The sequence below is a fragment of the Lissotriton helveticus genome, chromosome 4_1 (assembly GCF_964261635.1).
Source record: "Lissotriton helveticus chromosome 4_1, aLisHel1.1, whole genome shotgun sequence".
In the NCBI taxonomy this organism is placed as follows: domain Eukaryota; kingdom Metazoa; phylum Chordata; class Amphibia; order Caudata; family Salamandridae; genus Lissotriton; species Lissotriton helveticus.
This window is the reverse complement of record NC_136063.1, coordinates 271,210,899-271,236,425: the sequence shown is the minus strand read 5'-3', so window position 1 is coordinate 271,236,425 and position 25,527 is coordinate 271,210,899. Positions and strand designations below refer to the sequence as shown.

Sequence of the window (25,527 nt, the reverse complement as noted above, 5' to 3'; positions counted from 1 at the left end):
ACATTTTCAGTTAACAGCAAGAACACGTATTCATCCTTTGGTTCATATTACAGAATACATAGCAGCAAGGTGCGACAGCATTATCAAATTCAAGTATAGCCCAGTAACACACAGTAGAATAGCAAATCATACATCAATGTCAGGAGAATATTGAGAGACATTATTCATTAGTCGAGTGCGCTACTACATAAGCAGTAAAAGGACCCCAAATGTCACGCAGTCTTGAGGCTTGTGGCAGCTCCTCCCTGTAGGAAGGTGGACACCTGACTATGGTTACCCCAGATTTTTTGCCTTGTGTTTAGCTGCTCTCTCTGTAAAATGGACTCCATGTACTGTAGGTACATACCAAATTGGATATTGGGTCACCTTTGTGAGTCCCTGTATAGTGTACCATAGGTACCCAGGGCATAGGTGCACCCCAGGCCTACCAGGGGCTGCAGCATATATTATGCCACCCCTGGCTGGCCACCTAAATTGACACAACTGGCTGATCACTCAACTGGGGCAAGGTCGTGTAATCACCCCTTGCTTAGGTATAGTATCCCTATACCTACCTTATATAGACACATAGTAACCTATAAGTCACTCCTATGGCAGGCCTCAATAATCCTGGAGGCAGAGTGCTTGGTCATGTGTGAGATGGTGCTCTAGCATGAGCTGCGCCTGTCTGCAGCTTTCGGAACCATGTCTTTATAGCTGTTCTATGATATTGCCATACCATATACTTATGAACCTCGCGGTTAAATGCTAACTCTGGTTTGGCTTTATCAAAACATGTCATGTAAGGTGTCATACGCTTTGGAATACTACTCTTCTAGAGGAAGAAGACATGTTGTTGCTGACTATCCCGGTTAAAGTTAACCAGAGCCCCAGCGTCACAAAATGGACGCTGCTGCCACAGACAAGTCTGACCTCCTGCTGCTGGGAGTCCTTCCAGTCACGGAGGTTTGGACAATAGGTTTCCTGCCTGGAGAGGTGAGAGCACCACCCCAGACAGGACTTTGTGTATTGGGACAGGGAGGGCTGAATAGAATGAGACACTGCCTGGGGCACACTAGGTGCTCCATGCATACCCCAGTTCAAACCGGTTGCTGGGGCACTCCAGCCCCAGCTCTGGCGCGAAACTGGACAAAGAAAAGGGGGTGTAACCACCCCCTTCCTGGTCCCACCCATAGGAGGGACCTAGAAAGTAATCCAGCCCCTTTTAGTTGTATAAAGGTTGGAGCGGAGTCTTAGGACTTTAGATTAATCCTGGAATCGAAACTTGACACGAAACTCTGGACCTTCGACCTTCTGCTGAAAACTGAAGAATCTTCCTTGTGGCCAAGGAGTGACCACCCTGGGCAACCAGGCACCATCCAGCAAATCAACGGCTTGCTTTCTCGATGCTCCCGCCGGGACCCGAGCACAGAGCCGGACAAGACCCAGACTTCCAGACCTCTGACCCTCTCTTCACAACTGCAGCATAGCTGAGATCCGTGGAGGAGACGAGACACGTGGGACCGGACATCTTGAAAAGCCTGCACCTTGCTAACTGTACAGCTCCAGAGGTATCCTCGAAGCTGTGCACTGGGGATTGAGAAGCCCCGAATCCAACCTCCACCGAAGATCAGCCCTCCACACTCCACGAGTTCTGCGTGGGGCCCTTCTGCTTGTGTTTTGCTCGACGCGTTGTCTGGTTGCTGGCCCGTTGGCTAGTAGCCTCTGTGACTACAATCCTTTTGAACCAACTCGCTGGTCTGGTTGCTCCAGACTGGCCCTTGCCTCCCTGCAAAGGTGAGGCACCTCAGATCTTGCTGGTCTGTATCAGAAGCCTTCTTTGAATCCTGTGTGGGTTGCCTTTGCCAATGCTTGTTGACTCCAATCCGGCAGTCGACCCTTCCATCTGCGAGAACCTTCGTGGGACAGCTCCTCTCCAGCACCTGTTCGTCCTCGACACCTCCTGGTCCGCATGGCTAAAGAGACAAGCTTCACGACAGCACCAGATTGCTCCTCGTCGTTGCCTGGTTCCTTCCTGGTTCCACCAGGTCACTGGCTAGTGACCCAGACTCTGTCCCCTCTGCTTTCAGGTCCTCTTCATCCTCGATCCACCCGGACATCTTCCTCTTGGTCGCCTGCAGCATCTTTCCTCCAGGTCTCCATAGGCTTCAACGGCGAAACCAGACATCTTCACACCTATGCACCCGCTTCCTGTGGGTGAGGTAACACGAGTACTTCGGTGCTCCCAAGGGTATTGACTATCCAAGTGTCTAGGTTTTTAGTTGTTTCCTTCTAGCTAAACCGGAAGTGTCCTAAATCCTTCTTTATCCAAGTTCCCATTGACTTTGTATTGACTCACGCGTGTGTGTAAAGACACTGCACGCGCCGCCTGTGGTCCTCCTACTTTTTAACTAAGGTTCAGATAGTGTAGCCCCAGCGATTCCCTAGGCCCTAGGCCTTTCCTTTTCTCGTGACGTGGTACTTATACCACTTTCTTAATATATGGTTTGCTTCGCCCCTAGGGCCTAACTGTAAATTGTGTAACTTAACGTATTCTGACTAAGTAACTTGTTATGTGCTTTGGCCTCTGATCTCAAAGAGTTCAGAGGAGTGTGTTAGTAAATAAATACATATATAGTTTACATATATCCTGTGTGGTGTCCTTTCATTTGATGTTCAAGGGGTTACATTTGGTAAAACAGCTGGCTTTACACGATCTCAAGAGTCTTTTAGCCTAAGACTGTTCTGTCCACGCTACCACTAGGATAGTTGGTCTATAAGGTTGACTTACAACCATCACCATAAGGGTTGTTTGGACTGGTGCAAGGTGTTCACTGGAATAGTGAACATCATATACCAGGCCAACTTTTCACACTCCCCATAACACACCAATTGATCACAACAATATGCAACATCTTTAAGCCGCTGTGTCATTTGTGGTGCAGGTCTACCATCCCAGTGAATTGAGACCCTCCGTCCCGCCAACAGCAGCACCATTGCAGCCAACTTCCGATTACAAGATTTGAGCTTTAGCACATTTCCTAGAACACAAAGTCCTATCACAGGATACAGGTTCACCAATCATTTCCCTCAAGGCCCATGTGACTTTGTCCCAGAAGTCCGCCACCTTCGGACAGCTCCAAGCCAGGTGACAGAAGTCAGCATTATCCGTCCCACAGCGCCTACAGCAGGGCGAGATCCTGAGCCCATATTTATGGAGCCGTGTCTGCGTATAATACATTTGATGAAGATATTTATAGTGTATTAACGTAAATCTCCATTAGACGCATATTAACCAGCCTACAGCACGACTCCCACTCATCTTCTGTGAGTGGCTGTGGTAATGCATCATTCCATCGTCCCATAGGTCCCATTGCAACAGTCGCCTCATCAGCCTGTGAGGCAGTGTACAATCTGGTGATCAATTTAGTTCTAAGCTGCGAAGTGTTTAGTATCTGTAACGCTGTTAAAGTAGGGGGCTTGTCACGTAATCCGGGGTATAATGCCCTAACCGCAGCTCTCAATAGACTGTATATAAACGTCTCCATAGCGGGCCTGTTATCTTCCCCCACAAATGTCTGAATTTCAAGAAATTTGCCAGCAGGGTAAACATCACCCATAGTGTACATTCCTGCACCTTGCAAAACTGAGTGAGCCCGGTTCTCTGGACACTGATATGCTCTCATGGTGTAAACGCGGCATTGACGGCGCATACAATGGGAATCTCGCAGCTCACCTACAGAGTTCTTTCCAAGCATGTGCTGTACATTGTACGGTATCTATTTCACCTTTTTCAAACACTGTTGTGCTATTCACAATCATTGCCTTTAGCGGTACTGGTCGAACCGCAGCGCCCCAGCTTCAACCGCTACATGTGGTGTGTATGGCAGCGCGTTCTGCCAATAAAAGGCATATTGTGCTTGGGCACATAAGTAGTACAAGTGTATATCAGGAGCTTTAAAGCCTCCCATTTCATAAGGTGTGTCAGGACCTCCCATTTAAAGCACGTTTCCCCCCACCCTCCCCAAACCAGAGTAATCAGTAAGCTGCGAAGTGTGTTAAAAAAATGTGGCTTCAATATTATGGGTATAGTGACAAATAGGTATACAAATTAATTTTGGTAAAACTACCATTTTAAGCAGTGCCACCCGGTCCGCAAATGTCAATGGTAGGCGTATCCATCGAGTGACCTGCTCCTCAAGCTGGGTAATCGCAGTGCCATAGTTTTCGCTAAGAACGCATTGCGGGTCGCTGTGAACCCACACTCCTAAATATTTAACCAGTTCATCACTCCACACCAGAGGGAATCCTACCTCAAATCTCTTTGTGACTGTCGTCAAAGAGAACACCACCGATTTATTCCAATTGATCCCTAACCCGGAGTGCCACTCAAACCTTATATATTCCATAATTAGTTGTTCTATGTACACTGCTGGCTCTCGCACATATAAAACCATGTCATCCGCGTACATGGAAACTACCAATGGTCTCTGATGAAAACGCAACACCGCCTTGGCATGACTCTGCCGCAGTATATAAGCCAGAGGCTCCAGCACTATCGCGAAGAGTATAGGCGATAAAGGACAGCCCTGCCTCGTTCTACGTCGAATTGGGAACGGCTCAGATATCCGACCATTCACTCTCACTCGGGCAACAGGATTTTCATACAATAATTTGATCCAGTTGGTGTTATTAAAGGGTACCCCCATATGATGTAGCCCTGCTATCATAGAACGCCTGGAGATGGAGTCAAATGCCTTTGCGGAGTCCAAAAGGACCACCGCAGCAGGCAAAGTGGGCTCTAGAAGATGTAAATAGTGTACGCAGGTTATGGACTGTGGATCGAGCAGGGACAAAACCAGACTGATCCGGCAGCACCATGACGGGCAATAATAATCGCAACCTCATGGCAAGGACCTTCGCAAGTATTTTAACGTCCGTATTTATTAAGGACAGCGGTCTAAAGGACTCCCATTTATCAGATTACTTCCCTGGTTTCAATAAGGTTACAATCAGTGCCTCACGGAGCGTGCTTGGCAGTGTCTGCTGTTCATAGGCATCCTCAAACATGGTATGCAGATGCGGCACCAGTAAATCAACATACTCCTTATAAAACTCTGCAGGGAGCACGTTTGTAGCTTTGCCATTGGGCAAAGCAAGGATTGCATCACGTATTTCGCCAGTCGTGATAGGGTGCATTAAAAAAATCTTTTTGCCTTTTCGACAACCACACCAAGGCAATATCCTCTAGATTCTGCACTATTTAGTTCTCATCCGCTGTCTGTCTAGCTTTTTACATATCCGTATAATACCGTACCAAGGTTGCAAGGATACTCGCAATGCCGATTATCCCCATCCACAATAGATTGTATCATACTATTTTTTGCCCAAGGCACTTTGATTTTGTTTGCTAGAGTCCTACCCAGCCTTCCGCCCTCACCATAATATCTGGCCGTCCATCGCCGCGACATATGTTTGACTTCCGAGTCCGCTAAATCATTATATTCAGTCACTTTAGTACTAATTGATGCCAAGGTTTGGATATTTGATGTCGTCGTGTACTGGCGTTCTAGTTCTATCAGGTCCTGCTCCAGCAACTTCATAGAGCCCAGTGGCGATTTAAGTACGCCTGCCTGTATTCCTATACACACACCCCAAATTGTAACTTTGAACGCTTCCCACAGTGTACTCAAATTGTCAACTGAGCCAGTATTTTCAGCAAAGTAATTTACAATGGCATCCCTCACCCCCTCCCGGAACACCTGATCCTGCAGAGCAGTGGCCTGCAGCCTCCATTGGAATTGGGGTGGAGTGTATGTAGGTATAAACATTTGAAACAGGGATGGAGAGTGGTCAGAAAGCGTTCTAGGCAGATGGAATGCCTTAGTGATCATCAAGTTGATCTCATCCGTAACTAACCAATAGTCTAAACGATACCAAGAGTGATGTGGGCAAGAATGACATGTGCCCTCCCTCTGCTCTGGATGCTTCAGCCTCCAAATGTATATTAGGGATAATATCTGCATACCATTTTTAACGGCCTGCGCGGCCTTCTTGGCAACATACTCCACCTTGGAGTGGCGGTCTAATTCCGAATCCAAGACCACATTCAGATCCCCCCCACAAACAATGGGAGCTGGCTGCAGTCTATAGGCTTTGTTCCAGACCGCATCATAGAACTCAGGGTCATCAACATTAGGACCATATAAATTATGAAGAGTTACCAACATGCCACAGAGATAATATATCTTCCATTATCAATTATCATCTATGTCCACATGCGTCATCAGGAAGGGATAGATTTTTTTAATTAAAACCATTACACCCCTCGCATAGGAGTAGTAAGTGGATGCCCATTTTGTCTCAGCCCATTTTGTGGCCACTTTATAAGCTGCCTGCTGGGACAAATGAGTTTATTGTAGGAACGCCATTTGCACATTATGTCTATCCAGGTAGGCTAGTACTTGCCTTGTTTTTCTCAGATTGTTAAGGCCCCTGACATTCCACGTCAACCATGTAAGTTTGTCTACCTCAGTCATCAGTTATTCCAGTCACAGTTTGTGCATCACACTGTGTCACTGTATTCAAGCTGTATTTCACATTCTGGCTACCATAATGTACTCGGAGTCGTTTAATAGTGCAGTAAAACAAACCCCCAACCAAACCCCCACCCTCCCACTCAGGCATCCCAATTATGCCCAGCAGCCCCATTGACAGAAAAACCATAAAAAGAAGCCCCCCCCCCCCATCCCACCCACCATAAGCAGAAAGTCTGCCCATACCCTAATAACAAATGTATAACTGCTTGGGGTGTACCCTTATGGAGGTCACTAGGTGCCAAAGGTCCCCCTCGTTGATATGAGAGGGGTCTAGGCCATACCTATGTTCCCCTCAGCACATCAGATTATAACATGTCTTACCATAACAGTCGTGCAGAAAATCACTTATCTCGAAGGCAAAATGCAACACCCAACAGATACAGTCTTCCCACAGAAAAATGTAATATGACTAAGTACACCATACATTCCCATCACATACCATGTACGATACCAGCAGGACAGGCAGATGCAGTACCGTAATATAACTATGATCACGTGTATCAGTGTATTGACTGTACCACCTATATCGCAACACAATGCCAAAAAAGAAATATTTCCAAACCTTAGATGTATCTACATGCACATATACAGTTCCCCACAGTACAGGGCTAAAGCACAGCGAGCCGTTAATGTCGATTGTTAGTGAATAGGTTGTGGCAGGATGCATGTCGCAGGATCTACAAGTGGATCCCAACCGAAACAAGAAGAACGGTGACACAGGCCCTCGTAAGCAGCAGACTGGACTACGGCAACGCACTGTACGTAGGAATCCCAGCCAAACACCTACAACGACTACAACGCATCCAAAACGCCTCCGCCCGACTGATCGTTAACGTCCCCCGCCGCAGCCACATCACCCCCCACCTGAGATACCTACACTGGCTCCCCGTCGCACAAGTTACTTACCTTCGGTAACGATATATCTGTAAGAAACAGTAGTTAGTATTAGATTCCTTACCTTAGAATAAACCCAGGCGTCAGACTGAATCCGGAAATTTTTGCGTAGCAGTACCCTTGCGCGGCGGTAGGCGGTGTCTACGGCTCCGCGTCCGTCGTCGGAATGACGTCGCCGGAGTACTTAGACGGTGCCCTCGCGCGCTGATGTCAGTTCTTACACAGCTTTTCCGCGCCAGAAACAGAGCCATGATTAAAACCAACACTGGTGCCATGAAACTAGGGCCCTGAAAGGAGATGACCTTAACCCTAGATATCGGTTCACAGAACGTGGAGGATGGGTGGGTCGGTAAGGAATCTAATACTAACTACTGTTTCTAACAGATATATCGTTACCGAAGGTAAGTAACTTGTGCATCTGAAAAAAACAGGTTAGTATTAGATTCCTTACCTTAGAATAGATACCCCAGCAATACCAACCCCGGTGGTGGGTCTGCGAACCAAAAATCACACCAGAAAGTCCTGGAGGACGGAACGGCCAAAGAAACCGTCCCTCCGGACTTGGCTGTCCAGGCAGTAGTGTCTTGCAAATGTGTGCAGAGAGGCCCACGTAGCTGCCTGACATATGTCCGGCAGTATTAGCCGCCATGGCCAGAGTGGAATGGGCCCTCAGCCCAACAGGAGGCTCCTTTTTAGCTAAGGAGTAGCATACTTTGATGTACAAGACGACCCACCGAGAGATGGTCCGCTTGTGCACCGCCCGACCTTTCTTCGCGCCCATGTAACCTACAAAGAGTTGGTCATCCACCCGGAACTGGCGAGTGCGATCCAGATAGAAGGAGAGCGCACGTTTTGGGTCCAGACGGTGAAGCCTCTCTTCCTCTTTCGAGGGATGCGGAAAGAAGGAGGACAAAGTGATGGACTGCCCGATGTGGAAGGCTGTGACTACCTTGGGCAGGAAAGAGGGTCTTGTCTGCAACACAACTTTGTCCGGATGGACAGAAAAGAAAGGAGGTTTAGAGGAAAGAGCCTGGAGCTCACTCACCCTCCTGGCAGAGGTGATGGCAACCAGGAAAGCAGTCTTCAGAGTAAGAAGGCGGAGAGGACAGTTATGAAGTGGCTCAAAGGGAGCGCACATCAAAAAAGTAAGTACAAGGTTCAAGTCCCACTGAGGCATCGCGAATGGAACAGGAGGAAACGTGTGCGATGCCCTTCAAAAACCTATTTACAATGGGGGACTTGAACAAAGATGGCTGATCAGTAGCCTCAAGAAGGCTGAAAAGGCAGAAAGGTAGCCCTTGATAGTGCCCAGAGCAGAGCCCTGCTGGGCAAGAGAAAGAAAGAGGAGAACCTCAGAAAGGGGTGCAGATAGAGGATCCACACCCTTTGCTGTGCACCATGCCACAAATTTGTTCCACCTGCGGGCGTATACCGACTTTGTGGAGGGACGCCTGGCTGCCAGAATCACAGTACAAACTTCAGGAGGCAAGTCAAATGGCCTCAACTGTCGCCGCTCAATCTCCAAGCTTGGAGGTGGAGACTGGACAGGTTCAGGTGGAGGACCGTCCTCTGCTGCTGCGACAGAAGGTCCTCCTGAAGAGGCAGACGAATCGGGGGATCGACAGACATACTGAGTAGCTCGGGATACCAATACCTTCGTGCCTAGTCCAGAGCGACAAGGAAACTTGGGTCCGGTCACGTCTGATCTTCAGCACTCTGGGCAGAAGTGGTATAGGCGGAAAGGCGTACAACAGACCGCAGCTCCACTCGCGACGAAAAGCGTCGCCGAGCGAGTCCCGCCTTGGAAATTCCAACGCGCAGAACTGATGACATTGCGCGTTCTCTTCGGTGGCGAATAGATCTAACCAAGGCTCTCCCCACTGCTGAAAGAGGCCTTGCGCCACGTCCGAGTTCAGACGCCATTCGTGATCCATCATGCACCGACGGCTGAGTTTGTCCGCCCTGGCGTTCAGAGAACCTGCCAGGTGTTGAACCACCAGGGTCACGCCCCGATGTTCCAGCCACTCCCAGAGGCGCAAGGCCTCCTGGCACTACACTCCCCCGGACAGAGGGGAGGAATGCCTTCAGTGCAAGCCGGATCGCCCGCAGCTCCAGAAGCTTGATGTGGTGCTGGGATTCCGCTGGAGACCAGAGTCCTCTGATCTCCTCCTCTCCCATGTGGCCCTCGCAACCCTGGAGGGACACGTCAGTCACAACTACGCGCTCCGGTTGGGGTAGGAAGAGGGATCTGCCGCTGACCCAATCGCGTTCCGTGAGCCACCACTGCAACTGTTTTGCAGTGCCCTCCGAGATCAAGACGTGGTCAGACAAGTTGCCCTGATGCTGGGCCCACTGAAACTTCAGGTCCCACTGCAGAGCCCGCATCCACCACCTGGCGTGATGCAGCAGAAGGATGCAGGAGACCATCAGCCCCAGAAGCCGCAGCGTCAACCTGACTGAGACTCGGGATAATAGCTGAAAAATCGGAATCATAGCCTGAATATCCCAAACCCGCTATTCGGGAGAATAAACACGAAACCGCGCTGAGTCTAGAACCGCTCCGATGAAGAGGAGCTTCTAAGAGGGACACAGGTGTGACTTTGGCACATTGATGGAGAACCCCAGCAGGTGCAGGAGGTCGGCCGTAGTCTGGAGGTGGCCGACTACTGTCTGGGGCGAGCCCGCCTTCAACAACCAGTCGTCGAGGTAGGGGAAGACTGAAACCCCTAACCTGCGCAGATCAGCTGCGACCACCGCCATCCCTTTCGTGAACACCCGCGGGGCGCTGGTAAGGCCTAAGGGGAGCACGCTAAACTGAAAGTGCTCGTGGCCTACCGTGAACAGCAGGTAACGCTGGTGGGCCGGCAGGACGGGGATATGAAAATAAGCGTCCTGCAAGTCCAACGCTACCCTCCATTCTCCCGGATCCAGGGCAGCTAGGACCTGAGCTAGCGTCAGCATCTTGAACTTCTCCTACCGGAGGAAGCCGTTGACGTTCCGTACGTCCAAGATAGGGCGTAGGCTCCCTTTGCCCTTCTTGGGAACCAGAAAGTAGTGGGAGTAACAACCCCACCCTACTTCTGGCCCAGGAACGAGCTTGATGGCCCCCTTGGCCAAGAGGGCCGTAACTTCCTCTCTGAGAAGTGTCAAGTGATCCCCCGACACGCGGTGGTACTGCGGTGGCATGGCTGGAGGGGTCGCCTCGAAGGGGAGGGAGTAGCCCCTTCGGACGATTTGCAGCACCCGCCTGTCCGATGTAACAGTGCGCCAGTGGAGGTGGTGATGGCGAACCCTGCCTCCCACTGGCGTCACATGGGCCTGAAAGCTCGGGCTAGGAAGGTTTCGAGGCGGATGCTGCAGGGGCAGGTGTGGACTGGCCGCACCGTTGTCCCCGACCGTCGCCACGGCAGTTTCCACGGCCGCCACCGCGCTGGATGTTAGACTGCGGCGCGTGGCTGGCAGCACGTGTGGGGGCGCCGCTTCCTTGGCCACGAAAGGAGCGAAAGGCACCAGTTTGCTGGCGCGGGGGCCGAGAGGCCCAAGGACTTGGCCGTAGCCCTGGAGTCCTTAAATCGCTCAAGCGCATGGTCTGCCTGGTCGCCAAAGAGGCGACGGCCATCAAATGGCATGTCCATAAGAGTGTTCTGGATATCAGCCGAGAAGTTGGCGGACCTCAACCAGGCGTGGTGACGAATCGCCAATCGCCACAGTCGTTGCCATCGCTCTGCCCAGTGAGTCCGTGGTATCCAGCCCACACCGGATGGAGTACCGTGCCACATCTCGACCCTCCGCAAGGGCTTGGGTGAGTTTAGTCCGGACCTCCTCCGAACATTGTGGCAGCACGTCCGCAACCGTGCCCCACAGAGAGTGGGTGTAGCGGCCCAAGAGGCATGCGGTGTTCACTGACCGCAATCCCAAACTCAAGGATGAGAATACTTCCTTTCCGGGAAAGCGGTCTGGGAGTTAGAGGCCTTGATGACCAGGCTCTCGGGGTGGGGTGGGTTTACAGGAAAGCCGGGTTGCCTGGACCCGGGCGGTGGCGTCTGGCCACGCTCCTATCTACAGGCTGACCTGTAGCAGGCCTGTACCAGGTGCCCATAAGGACATCAGACAAGGCCTCATTAAACGGCAGCAGAGGCTCGGCCGAGCTTGCACGGTTTAAGGACCTTGTCGTCGTGGTCGAGGCCTAGGCAATGAAGACACCGGCGATGAGGGTCGGTAACCGACATCAGTCGGTCGCAGTCGGCGCAGGGTTTGAACCAAGGCATCCCTACCGGCACCGTCGGAGTCATACAGACTTCGAAGTAGATCAAAAATGATCGAAAAAGTTTAGTCGAAAATTGACTAAGGGTACCACTTTTGCCAGATCGGCACTTGCTGGCGCGGAAAAAAGAAGAACTGACGTCAGCGCCCGAGGGCAGCGTCTAAGTACTCCGGCAACGTCATTCCGGCACCCACGACGGAGGCGGAGCCGCAGACGATGCCTACCGACGTGCAAGGGTGCTGCTACGCAAAAATTTCCGGATCCAGTCCGACGCCTGGGGATATTCTAAAGTAAGGAATCTAATACTAACCTGTTTGTTTCAGATGACAAGAGGATCACCTTCAAGCTCCTCACCCACGCACACAAAGCATTCCACAACGCCGGACCAGCCTACCTTAACAGCAGACTCAGCTTCCACACCCCCACCCGCTAGCCTCGCCCTCGCCGCTATCCCCGCATCAAACGTATGACCTCCGGCGGCAGATCCTTCTACCTCGCCGCCAAGACCTGGAACACCCTCCCTACCCACATACAGCAGACCCAAGACCTACTCACCTTCAGAAGACTCCTCAAGACCTGGCTCTTCGAACAGTAGCAGCACCCCCTCCCCATAGCACCTTGAGACCCTCATGGGTAAGTAGCGCGCTTTACAAGTCGTCTGATTGATGATGCAGGCCCAAACCCCTGTCACATGTCAAACATATAACATCATAGAATTTGTGTGTATTGCATCTGTGAATCCTTACTCCCAAAGATTGCGAACAATAGTAACAATGGAAACCTATGAACTATTTGCAGTTGTCTGTCTTCATTGTACGCTTCGTTACCCTCTACCCTTGCAGTGTCTTTGCGCTCAAGTTGTTTAGCAAAGAGCTTAGCGTCCTTTGGTGTCGTAAATATTCTAGGTTTGCTGCCATGCTGAATCTTGAGTTGGGCCGGGTAGAGCATCGCATATTGAACTTCCAGCATTCACAGTCGTTTCTTAACCAGCTGGAACTCCCGCCAAGCCTGCTGTACCACCGTTGTAAAATCCGGGAATAGCTGAACCTCCGTGCCTGGATATGTCGTAGTGCCCATTTCCCTTGCCATCCGGAGCGCCACATCTCGATCCCTAGAATTGAGGAGTTTAGCGATTATCGGACGGGGGGAGCTCCCGGAACTGGGCGCGGCGCAAGGGACTGATGCGCCCTCTCAACCACTAGCATGTTGGAGAAGTTCTCTGCACCAAACATCGTCTTAAGCAGGTCCTCAATGTAGAGCGCCATTTTCCCTATATTCGAGAATTCAGGTACCCCAGTAATGCGCAGATTGTTGCGTCAGGACCTGGCTTCCAAGTCCTCATTCTTCGCATTAATCACCAAAAGTAACTTCTACATCTGTGCCCAGGATTTGGTGATGTCCTCAACCTTGTCCTCTGTGGTGGAAATGCGCTGTGCTGCTTCAGTTAGGCACGCACCATGTTTATCCAGCTTGGACGCCATGTTATCCATGCGAAGATTAAGCGTATCAATTTTACTATCTATGGTATGTAAACTTTGCTGCATTGTAAGCATCATACGTTCAAGTTTACTGGTGCTACTAGCCTCTACATCAGTCTCAGAGTCTGATGCAGCCTGTGGGGTTGACTTTTTAAGGCATTTCGATTCAAATGATGGGCTGTACCTGATTTTCCGGCTTGCCCCTTGTGCCAGCAGATGCGTTGCAGGCAATTATGAAAGGCTAGTGTCCGCGTCAGTGCGCTATTTCAAAGCACCCGCCCTGCTACCCACAACGTTGGCAAGTAGGTGGTAGATGTTGCAGCAGCGTTCGCGATGGGAAATAAGCAGGACAGGCCGGCTTACTTGTAGGGGATATCCTGTGCTTCGTGGTCCCCACCGGTCAGTAGAGGAGTGATCCCCTACCCGCTGTAGCCCTGAGCGCACCACCAGGCTTCTAGCCTATAGCTCGTGATATCCACCTGTCAAGAAGATAAACCTGGATTCAAAATGGCGGCCAATATAGTGTTAGCACAAGCCGAGCAGCAAGCAGGGCGCCCCTGACAGGCAAGCAGCACGGGCCCCAAGGACCAGGAGCGCACAGCAGTTTCCACCGTACAGGAGCTGTATAGAAGAGGAGAGTCTATGCCAGCACACACAGCAGGTTCCTCTCGCACCCTGGGACCTCAAAATGGTGGATTCAGGGCAGCGCAACTTCCACAACAAATAGGAGGCCTGATCCTTAGCTCAGCAACAGGAATGTGTTCCTCCAAAGCACAGAGTTGCAAGGCTGGGCTCCGCTTCATGTGCAACTATGCTTGGGATGCACTGGAAACAATAGGGCCGCTTCGCACACCGCCGTGGCAACACTGGGATCCCGTGGTGACAGCGCCCAGCGCCGGCAACAGCAACGCGGATCGGCGGCACCGGATCCGCGCCGCCACGCACTCACCTGGAGAATGGAGGCCATGTCCGGATCGGCAGAGCCAACAACAGTACCGCACTTCGCGGCCATGTACCTCAGGCCAAAATGCTCTCACCGGCACTCCGCGCTGCAGTACGAAGAAGCGCTGCACGACGGTCCGCAATCCAGCAGCATGCCTCGCCGGTCCACCTCCATGGTCACAGGGCCCACACCGCCATTTGCTCTGAGAGACCCGGGCACAATCCTTTCAGGCCAGATAACAGCTTGCAGGGCACCCAGACAGTCGTTTTCTGCACAAAAATCTACTGCGCACAATCAGGTAAGTCGATGGCACCGTATTTCAAGACGGGAGTGATCCGAGAGATGCAGGATAATTAGCTGATTTCGGCCCTGACCAGCAGAGCTGCACTAGTGTGTGGCCATCTTGCTGCAGGCACGCTATGATTCTCCTTAACTGTAATATCACACGCGAATAGCTCAATTTGTCTATCGCCAAGCTCCAAAGGACTACAGCTCCTTGACAAAGAGGTAGGAAACCCACTCATCCTGGTTTAGATAATACAATGTACAAGTGTAGTCGTTAAAACTCTGCACTTGCTTGCATTTGACATGCAGGAGCAAAACTCAGAGCCAATTGAATTAACTCAGATACATTTATCTGCAACCAGGTTTCATTCAGAGACCACGGAGTACCAAAGGTCAAGTTGTCCAGAGGCGCACCACACCCAGATACTGAAGCGTCCATTATCATAAATACTTGGGGCAGAGAAGAACTTTTTTAGATGGTTAGAGAGAGTATCCACCAGCAAAAAGGGTTACTGATGCATACTTTGGACCACACAGATTACTTACCTGTAGAACAGATACCAAAGGAATACTTCCAACGGTGGAGGGTCTGTTTGGAATCAGTCCAAAAAGTCATAATAGCTTTCCAGTCTGACCTGGCTGTCAAGGCAGTTGTGCTTCTTGAACATATGCACTGACACCTGCTTCACAGCCTCACAGATGTCAAGAATAGGCAATCTGAATGCTGATAGAGTGGTAGCTGCCCTAGCCCAGGTGCATAGGCCCCCAAATCCTTCCAGGGGTATGCATAGCCAATCTGAATGCAGTGGACTATCCACCTTAACATAACCATTTCAGCAACTTCCTTGAGTTTCTTTGTCACAGAGAACCCTACAAAAAGCTTACCATTCTAGACAATGGTCTCTGGTACAATCAAAGTAAAAGCTTAAGCCTCTCTTGGGGTCTAGCCAATGGAGTCTCTCCTCTGCTTTAAAGGGATGATGGTGAGCAAAGATCGCTGGGAGGAGGATGGGTTGCCGAAAGTGAAAAGGAGTCATAACTTTCTGCAAAAAGGCCACCCTGTCTGAGAGAAAGAAGGTGGTGTAGGGTGGATGCACCAAGAGAGCCTGGAGCTCATTCACATAACTACAGCTTTGACAGAAGACACAACAGGCAGATCTGCATTGGCTCGAAGGGGAAGCACATGAGGAATGTCCGAACCAAATTAAGATATCACTGGAATCATGAATGGTTTGGGAGAGAACATGTGCGTCAAACCATTGATGAAAATCATCAAGGCTTTGCTGAGCCAAAGAGAAAAACAATAAACCATCTGACAGTTTGGCTTACAAGGCATCAGTGTGGCTGACTCCATACTAGGCAACACATTTGTACAAAGATCCTGGCATAGATTAACTTGGAGATAGATGCCTGGCTGAAATGATGACATCCACAACCTCAGGTGGTAGATCGAATGCAGTCAACTACTGATGCTCAATCTCCGCATATGGAACTGTAGACTGTATAGGTTCAGGTGCAGAACCCTGTCCTGCTCCTGAGTAAGTCTGGGTGGAGTTTGCGGAGTTCTGCATAAGTGCAACAAAAGAAAAACTGCGCCGCGCTACGAAGAACTCTGCAAGCAGCGGAGTGCATAAGATAATTGCAGTTTGTGGTGATTTTCAGTACTGGGTGTTTATCCGCACTGTGCAACCATTGTGAACGCCACCATGCCCAGTGCAAACGGGCACTGCTTCTATTCTGCCGCTCGAGTACCTTTTTTACTTGAGCAGCAGCTTTCTTAACACGAAAGGACCACTCGCAAAGAGAAATCAGACCGCCCACATTGAGAAATGTCGCTGGGAGGCTGATTTTCCGCGCACGCCAACTTGACGTTGACGATCGCGAACCAGGAACAATCTCACCAGGAGGTGGATTTTCCACGCTAAAGCTTACCAACTTGATGTTGACTAGCATGAGCAAGGAAAAAAACTCCGCAAGCGGAGTTCACTGCCCAGGGTTACTCCTGAGTCAGAAGATCCTCAAGAAGCAGTAGCCAAGCCCATACATTCCAGATACCACACTCTTCTTGCCTAATCTGAAGCCAGTAGGATGACTTAGGCCTGGTTGTTCCAGATCTTCTTCAGAATTCTGGGCAAGAGAAGCAGAGGCAGAAACTCACACTGGAGTCCCTTCACCACTCTAACCTGAATGAGCCTCCAAGAGATATTGTTCTTAGGAAATCAACAAAAAGAAATGTTCACACTGCATGTTCTTGATGGAGGTGGAAAGATCAAGCCAGGGTTCTGTCCACTGTCGGAAAATGTTCGAGACTACTTCAGAGAACAACAGCTATTCATGATCCCTGGCAGCACAGGACACCACGTGGTGGTGTTCGTGTGAACCTGCACAGACTTTCCTTTATTGGACAGCAGAAAGGTCTTCAATGCTAGAAGAATGGATTGCAGCTTCACAGAATGGTGTAGATCAGGGTTTCTACTTAAGACGAGAGTCTTCTGAAATCCACTTCTCCCAGATAACCTCCCCAATTCAGCTCTGGGTGGTGAAGGGTCAGGTTGCGGTCTAGCAGCAGCCACCACTGCAGATCTTGTGCAGCCTCCTCTGAAACCTGGATAACATTAAACAGGTTTCCTTGGGGCTGGGGCCACTAAGACTGCAGATCCCACTGCAGGGTTCGCACAGGTCACCTGGCAAAGAGGACAATGCCCACCAGGCTTAGAGGACTCAGAGCTGCTCTCACTGAGATCCAGAACAGAGACAGAAACAACAGGATCATTGTCCGAATGTCTAAGACTCATTGCAGCAGAGGAGTGTCCCTGAACAGCACTGTGTCAAAAGAAGCTCGAACTATAATAAAACAAAGTAATTGCAAAGAAGTGAGGTCCGAAATCTGCTCTTTGATCGAGAACCCAACAGGGTCATGACGTCTGCTGTTGGCTGGAAGTGGTGTACAACTGACAGTAGTGAGCCCGACTTAAACAGCCAATTGTCAAAGTAGGGGTATCGCCAGCCTCCAAAGTTGAGCGTAGACCACCGCCATCATTTTTGTGAATATTCCAGGAGAGTTTGTAAGGTCAAAGAGGGCAGAGCAAACTTAAAATGCTCCTGGCCAACAACAGACCACAATTAATATCTGAGGAACAGAAGGACAGGCACATGAAAGTGCACGTCCGGCAGGTTCAAGGCTACAATTCAGTCACTCGAACCAGGGCAGAACCTGTGCCAGTGTGAGCATTTTGAATGTGTCCTTCAGGAAAGCATTTAGAAGGCGTGGATCTAGAATACGACAGAGGCCTCCAATCTTCAGCAATAGGAAATACTGTCAGCTGCGGTGTTCCTGAATGCAAAGTTGGAGGATTATTTCCTTCATAGTTATCTTCAGTATCCACTGTGCATCCAAAATGTTAATTTTGTGGTGAAGGGTATCAGTTTCTAAATATTATTGCTCGTCACAGTTTTTGTATCAAATCCTAAATAACATAGCTAGCAAAATCAATGGTCCCGACACATCTGGGCATCTGTCATATGATGTGCACTAACTTATTAAAATAACATCATAGAATCAGGCAAAAGGCAGCAAACCTGACAGTCATCTAAAAGAAAAGAACACATGAGGGTCATTTGTGTCTAGGCAGCCAAGGTTGCTGCCTAGACACAAACATCACCAACACGCTGCAAGGGGAAACCCTGGTAAAATAGCAAACTGTGACACTAGCTTCCAAGCACATCATAAAGAAGCTGTGCAGTATTGGTTCCACTCCCCCCCCCCCCCACAATCCTGTCTTGCTTGAGACCGCAAACCCCTATGACTATACTGACCATATGAATTGGGTAACTTTACTCACACGGAAGCCTGGTTATGTCCATCACCCAATCATATGCCAGCTCTAAGGCTGCTAAGAGTGTCTGAGTTCTCTTAGCCATTTAGGATTAAGGCAGAGCAGGGAGTGACTTCAGGACAGAAAAACCACACGGACGTTGGTCTGTGTGGCAAGGAACATGAAGGTAAACAACACACCTGTGTATTCATACTGGTTGCAGAAGCCTCTTTACACTACGAGTGGAGGTTGCAGTAACATTAGAGACTACCAGAAAAGATTTCTGTACTCTTGAATCATCTGCCTAGTCTTGACAAGTAGGCAGGATAGTGTTTTTGCTTTAAGAATATTCATCAGTGTTAAACCATTGGAATTGTAAACCAGTTCTCATGATCTAACACTAGAACATCAGAGGCTCTGGGCTTGAACAATGTAAATGCTACTATACAAGTTAAATTCTTTCATATGGGAATATGTATACTCAGTTTTGTTTGGCGTCACATTTTAATACACATCTTTGAGTAAGTTAAGGGAAGGTCAAGCACAAGTCCATACTGAGAAAATGGTCTTCATGCTGAAATGTGTGGAATAGGCACTTCTGCAGCAGTACTTTCATGGTTGCACAGACAAAGAAACTATTTTACTAATGTTAATAAAAATAAATCTCCTTAGTATGAGTATGTGCACTTACTTCCGATACAAACTTTGTTGTCGCATCACTCAACGTTTTCAGCATTGGTGTCGCTTCTGCATAAAATAAGGACATTCTATTTGCCATTTCATTATTAACTTCATTTTCTCCCTCTGCCTGTAAATGAACATTGAATTAATATGAAAAAGTAGCAAGTAAGGCATTTGCCAAGTGTGGAAGAAACAAAACTGAACAGCAGCACACAACCTAAATTCAGCCCAATATGCACCTAGTATAGTGGACACACAACATTGGCACGGTCTATATGGGGGGGAAAGGGTCAGTAAATTAGCGGAAAATGATGGTGCTGGGCAAACTCTGAATTTGGGAACGGCTGACAACTGGCTCTGATGTTTATATAAAAAGGGCAATATTTAAGAAGGTAGGGGTCACTAAACATTGTATGCATACCTTACAAAAGAAAAAGCAATCGCTTAAAAGTATTCTCTGTTAACAGTATGCTGGAACCAACCTGATCGACAAAGTGCATAAACAAAATAATATTTCAACAATTTAGCTTACTGGAACATTGTTAATCCGCATACGGCTTAACGTCCTTCTGTAATAGCTGAAGTCATTCTGTATGGCCGGATTTGTCATCTAAAAAAAAATTCGATTAATATAACAAGGGCAAAAGCTTTAAAACTTCGAACACTAAATTATTTAGAGGAAGTGTAATAGGTTTATTTTGTTCAAGACATTATACGATATAGAACTTGCAAAGGTTAACTGTTTTGTGGGATTTGAGGAACTCAGTCCTATGTCAAATCTATAGTGCATATTATTCCAATGCGCATAGCCTATTGGGAATATAGGAACTACACTACATGGCGCCCAACGATTTAGTAAGGCACTAATGCACAAGTTACTTACCTTCGGTAACAATATATCTGTAAGAAAAAGTAGTTCGTGTTAGATTCCTCACCTGAGAATATCCCCAGGCGTCAAACTGGATCCGGAACGTTTTGCGTAGCAGTACCCCTGCGTGTCGGTAGGCGTCGTCTGCGGCTCCTCGTCCGTCGTTGGTGTCGTGATGGCCGGGATGACGTTGGAGTACTTAGACACCGCCCTCGCACCCTGACGTCAGTTCTTGTACATAGCTTTCCGCGCCAGGAACGCAGAGCCATGCCAGAGACAGACACTGGTGCCATGAAACTAGGGCCCTGAAAGGGATGTCCTTAACCCTAGATATCGGTTCGTAGAACGGGGAGGATGGGTGGGCCGGTAAGGAATCTAACACAAACTACTGTTTCTTACCGAAGGTAAGTAACTTGTACATCTGAAAGAAACAGGTTAGTTTTAGATTCCTTACCTTAGAATAGATACTCCAGCAATACCAACCCCGGTCGTGGGTCTGAGAACCAAGATCAAACCAGAAAGTCCTGGAGAACGAAACGGCCGAAAAAGCCATCTCTCCGGACTTGGCTGTCCAGGCAGTAGTGTTTAGCAAACGTGTGCAGCGAGGCCCACGTAGCTGCCTGACAGATGTCCTGCAAGGGGACTCCCCGACCCAGGGTAGTAGTAGCCGCCGTGGACCGAGTGGAATGGGCGCACAGCCCAACAAGAGGATCCTTTTTCGCTAAAGAATAACAGACCTTGATGCACAACACAACCCAACCAGAGATTGTCCGTTTGTGCACCGCCCGCCCCTTCTTAGCACCCACATAACCAACAAAGAGCTGGTCGTCCACCCGGAACTGGCGTGTGCGGTCCAGATAGAATGAGAATGTTTTGGCTCCAGACGGTGGAGCCTCACTTCCTCCTTGGAAGGATGCGGAGGCGGAAAGAAGGTGGGCAAGATGGACTGCCCGATGTGAAAGGCCGTAACCACCTTGGGCAGGAAAGAAGGACAAGTTCTTAAGACAACTTTGTCCGGATGGACAGAGAGGAAAGGTGGCTTAGAAGATAGAGCCTGGAGCTCACTCACTCTCCTGGCAGAGGTGATGGCATCCAGGAATGCATTCTTAAGAGTCAGAAGACGAAGAGGGCAATTGTGAAGTGGCTCGAAAGGAGTACACATCAAATAGGTCAGAACAAGGTTCAAGTCCCACTGAGGCATCATGTGCGTGATGCCTTTAAGAAATCTATTTACAACCAGGGACTTGAAAAGAGAAGGCTGATCAGGAAGCCTCAAGAAGGCAGAAATGGCAGAGAGGTAGCCTTTGACAGTGCCCAGAGCAGAGCCCTGCTGGGACAGAGAAAGAAGAAAGAGGAGAACTTCTGAAAGGGGGGCAGAGAGAGGATCCACAGCCTTTGCTGTGCACCATGCCACACATTTGTTCCACCTGCAGGCTTATACAGATTTTGTGGAGGGACACGTGGCTCCCAGAATCACATCACAGACTTCAGGAGGCAAGTCAAATGGCCTCAACTGTCGCCGCTCAATCTCCACGCATGTAGGTGGAGACTGGACAGGTTCGGGTGGAGGACCGTCCCCTGCTTCTGCGACAGAAGGTCCTCGTGAAGAGGCAGACGAATAGGGGGGATCGACTGACATGCTGCGTAGAGCCAGTGGGCCGGCAGGACGGGGATGTGGAAATATGCGTCCTGCAAGTCCAATGCTACCATCCAGTCTCCTGGGTCCAGGGCAGCTAGGACCTGAGCCAAAATCAGCATCTTGAACTTCTCCTTCCGTAGGAAGCCGTTGACGCTCTGTAGGTCCAAGATAGGGCATAGGCCTCCTTTGCCCTTCTGGGGTACCAGAAAGTAGTGGGAATAGCAACCACGTCCTACTTCTGGCCCAGGAACACGCTCGATGGCCCCCTTGGCCAAGAGGGCCGTAACTACCTCCTGCAGAAATTGCAAGTGATTCCCCGACATGAGGTGGCATGGCTGGCGAGGTCACCTCGAAGGGGAGGCAGTAGCCCCTTCGGACGATTTGCAGCACCCACCTGTCCGATGTGATGGTACGCCAGTGAAGGAGACGATGGCGAACCCTTCCCCCCCACTGGCATCGAATGGGCCTGAAATCTAGGACTACGAAGGCTTTGAGGCAGATGTTGCGGGGCGGATGTGGACTGACCTCGCCGTTGTCCCCTGGCACCGCCACGGTGGTTACCGCGTCCACGACCACATTGAGTCTGGCTCTGCGGCCCGTGGCTAGCTGGACGTGTGGGTGCACCCCTTCCTTGGCCACGTAAGGGGCGAAAAAAAGAAGTTTGCTGGCGTTGGCCTTGGCCCAAGCCCTGGAGTCCTTGAAACACTCTAGCGCACTGTCCGCTGTGTCGCCAAAGAGGCGACAGCCATCAAAGGGCATGTCCATGAGTGTGCCTTGGCCTTCCGTGAAAAGTTGGCGGACCTCAGCTAGGCGTGGCGGCAAACCGCCACTGCCGTTGCAATCGCCCTACCCGCGAGTATGTGGTATCGAGTCCACACCGAATGGAGTCGCGTGCTGCATCTCCCCCCCTTCCGCTAGGGCTTGGGTGAGCTTTGCCCGGTCCTCCTCCGGGCACTGCAGCAGCACTTCCGCAACCGTATCCCACAGCGAGTGGGTGTAACCCCCAAAAGGCAGGCAGTGTTGACAGACCGCAGCCTCAAACTCAGGGAGGAAAACAGTTTCTTGCCAAACTGATTTTACCTTTTGGATTCCCGATCCGGGGGAGTGGTCGGGAATGCGGTCTGGGATGTAGAGGCCTGGATCACCAGGCTCTCGGGTGAACGGACAGGAAGCTGGGGTCGCCGGGGCCTGGCGATGGCGTTGGGCCACATTCCGATCTCCAGAAAGGCCTGTAGAGGGCTTGGACCAGGTGCCCACCAGAACATCGGTGAGGGCTTTGTTAAATTGCAGGAGAGGCTCCGAGGAGCTTGCCTGCGGTTTGAGCACCTCAGTGACGAGGTTAGTCCTCACGGCCGCAACAGGGAGCTCAAGAGCCAAGGCCTTGGCTGCCCTAGTCAACACCACGTAAGTAGCCCCCTCCTCCTCCGTAGCCACGGTAGGAGGGGAGACAAATCCAATGTTGGGCGAAGTGTCCAGACCACTGGCCTCCCCCAGCTCGTCTTCCCAGTTCTGGCTCAACTGGCACTGCAGTGCCAGAGGGTCCTCAGACCCCTCCCAGTCCCCCTAGTCATCCATCTCCTGATAATCAGGGAAAAAGGATGGAGCCGGATCAGAGGTGAATTGCTCACCTACCGGCGTCAAAGACAGCGCCGGTCCAACGCCTGACCCGGACACGTAGTCGTCCGGGGACGGCATCGTGGGCGACACCAATGGTGACGGCACCAGCGGAGGGGTCATAAGGTCGACCAGCAACACCACGGATCCAGGCCTGGATCCTGCGGAGTCGGGACCGAAATCGGCGAAGCACCTGACGGCGCCAGGGCCAAAGCCACCGGCCCGCTAGGGCTCCCATATGGACCCGCGGGCCCGAAGGCGCCTCGACAGGGCCCGACGGAGGGAAGTGAGTCCTCATGGCCACGAGGAATTCACGAATCTCCTTCGGCGTCACGTGCAGCCCAGGGACCGGCGGGTGTGGAGCTGGACACTGCACTTGCGGCTCAGGCGGAGCCGCGTGGGCAGTGTCGCCCGAACCCCCGGCCATGTCGGGGGGAGTCGGAAGAGCGTTGTCGCCTCTTCTACTTCTTTTTCGAGTGCTTCGACTTACCTGAGGACTTGGAGTCCGACGAGTCATGGTGACTCATCGAGCGGCGAGGACTACGCCCCCACGACCAGTCCCTCGACCTCCTCCTCGACCGGGACCTCGAGCGACACGGGCCGACTGCCGGAGCTTGAGCCGCTTACGGGACTGCTCCGGCCTAGCCTTTGAGGTCAAGGCCAGGCAGTCGGGCATTTACTTGTCATCGTGGTCGGCCCTGAGACAGTAAAGGCACCGACGGTGGGGGTCGGTCACCGACATCAAGCGGTGACAGTCCTCGCAAGGCTTAAACCCAGGCATCCCTACCGGCACCGCGACTCAAGAAGATATCAAAAGTGATCCAAAAAGTTAGTCACAAATTGACTGGAGTACTGCTCTTCCCGGATCTGCGCTTGCTGGCGCGGAAAAAAGAAGAAATGACGTTAACGAGCGAGGGCGGCGTCTAAGTACTCCGATGAAGTCATCCCAGCGCCGACGACGGACGCGGAGCCGCAGACTACGCCTACCGACGCACAGGGGTACTGCTACGCAAAACTTTCCAGTTCCAGTCTGACGCCTGGGGATATTCCAAGGTAAGGAATCTAACACTAACCTGTTACTTTCAGATTTAACTCTAGATACTGAAGTAACTCAGTTGTGCTTTCTCAGAGCCCCTTTACCCATAATACTCCAAAAGATATCTGGAGTGGGTAAGGGATAATATCCGCCATAGCTGAGTAGGACGAAAAATCCTATGTATTACTTTTTCGTTTGTTTAACGTTGAAGAATTCAGTTTTCCAAAATATTGTGCACCTTATCTTTGTTCCCTTGAAACTTGCTCTGCAACTTTCATTAAACAGAAAACGGCGACAACACCGGAAACGGTGGAGCTGCGGCTGATCCAGCCGATGAAGCTTTAAACTATACAAGTTTCCAAGAAACCGATGAGAATGCTATAATCATTCCTCCTAATATAAGGAAAGCCATCACTATAAAACTTATAAAACATGGCCTAACATCAAGAGGTGGTAGAGCAGTTTTTGTGATAGAGGAGCAGTTTTTGTGATAGAGGCACATGAATATCACCAGACATAGGTATTCTATTCATGGTGAGTCTTCCCAGAAGCAAATCCAGTAACACCTATGTTTCACTTCTACAAAGAAGATAAACCACCGGATGAGTATATTCCTTTCGAGGATATTGAAATTCTACTCGCATACCTGGAGCATGAGCTCTGGTTTAGAGGCGCCCTAAAACATTTAATTCACATTACCAGGCTCCGTCCACTAGGTAGACCAGGAGCAACTTGGCCGATTTTAGCCGGCTATACACCACATCCTGACATTGAAGAAATGACAGATGTAGAACTATTAGCTCAACTTAAAGAGTTAATCAAAATTTACAGACCATTTGTTCAAAATGTCATGCAGACTCTTACAGTCCAACCTACAGTAGTTATTCCACAACAAACCTCTCACCAGGGGAATACACTACAAATTACACCACAGACTATACACTTAGTCATAGGTAAATTACCTACAAAACGTGAACAAATTCCATTCTAGATAGCTCAAAATATTACTCAGATCGAAGCAGTATTTCCTAATACTAGCCCTCATGAAAAACACAGAATTTTAACAGGCTATTTACCGATGGGGATCACACCACATCTGGAGAACTGCACCACTTGGGTTATAGTCTTCGCTGCAATCTACACTAAAACACATGGTGTTCCGTCTATGGCGGTAATACCCGACGTCCTGAAACAGATTAAAAACGAATACGGGGCAGAGCCTGCTTTAAATATGGGTATGAAACTACTGAAAGATTTCAAACAGGTCTCAGCAATAATATTAGCGAATATTAAAGGAGAAGCGGCATCAGTGGCGATCCGCCAGAAGTTGAGGGAATTTGATGCAACAGAACAACCACAAGAATTTGCCAGAATAATTGAAAAATCCAATGAAGAATAAGGCCGAGACAGTTTGGGTGGGAAACCAGTTAAA

The 25,527-nt window shown here is 50.0% G+C and overlaps 1 protein-coding gene across 16 annotated transcripts in view; it reads right to left on the bottom strand.

Moving 5' to 3' along the window:
• Positions 1–25,527, bottom strand: part of CYRIB (CYFIP related Rac1 interactor B) — a 478,070-nt gene that overhangs the window by 115,046 nt on the left and 337,497 nt on the right. For all 16 annotated transcript variants that reach the window (XM_078686758.1, XM_078686763.1, XM_078686757.1 and 13 more), the window contains 2 exons: positions 19,471–19,548; positions 18,949–19,065 (listed from right to left, as the gene is read on the bottom strand). In XM_078686758.1, the coding sequence (XP_078542884.1) occupies positions 18,949–19,065; positions 19,471–19,548 (195 nt within the window). The remainder of the gene's footprint in view (positions 1–18,948; positions 19,066–19,470; positions 19,549–25,527) is intronic.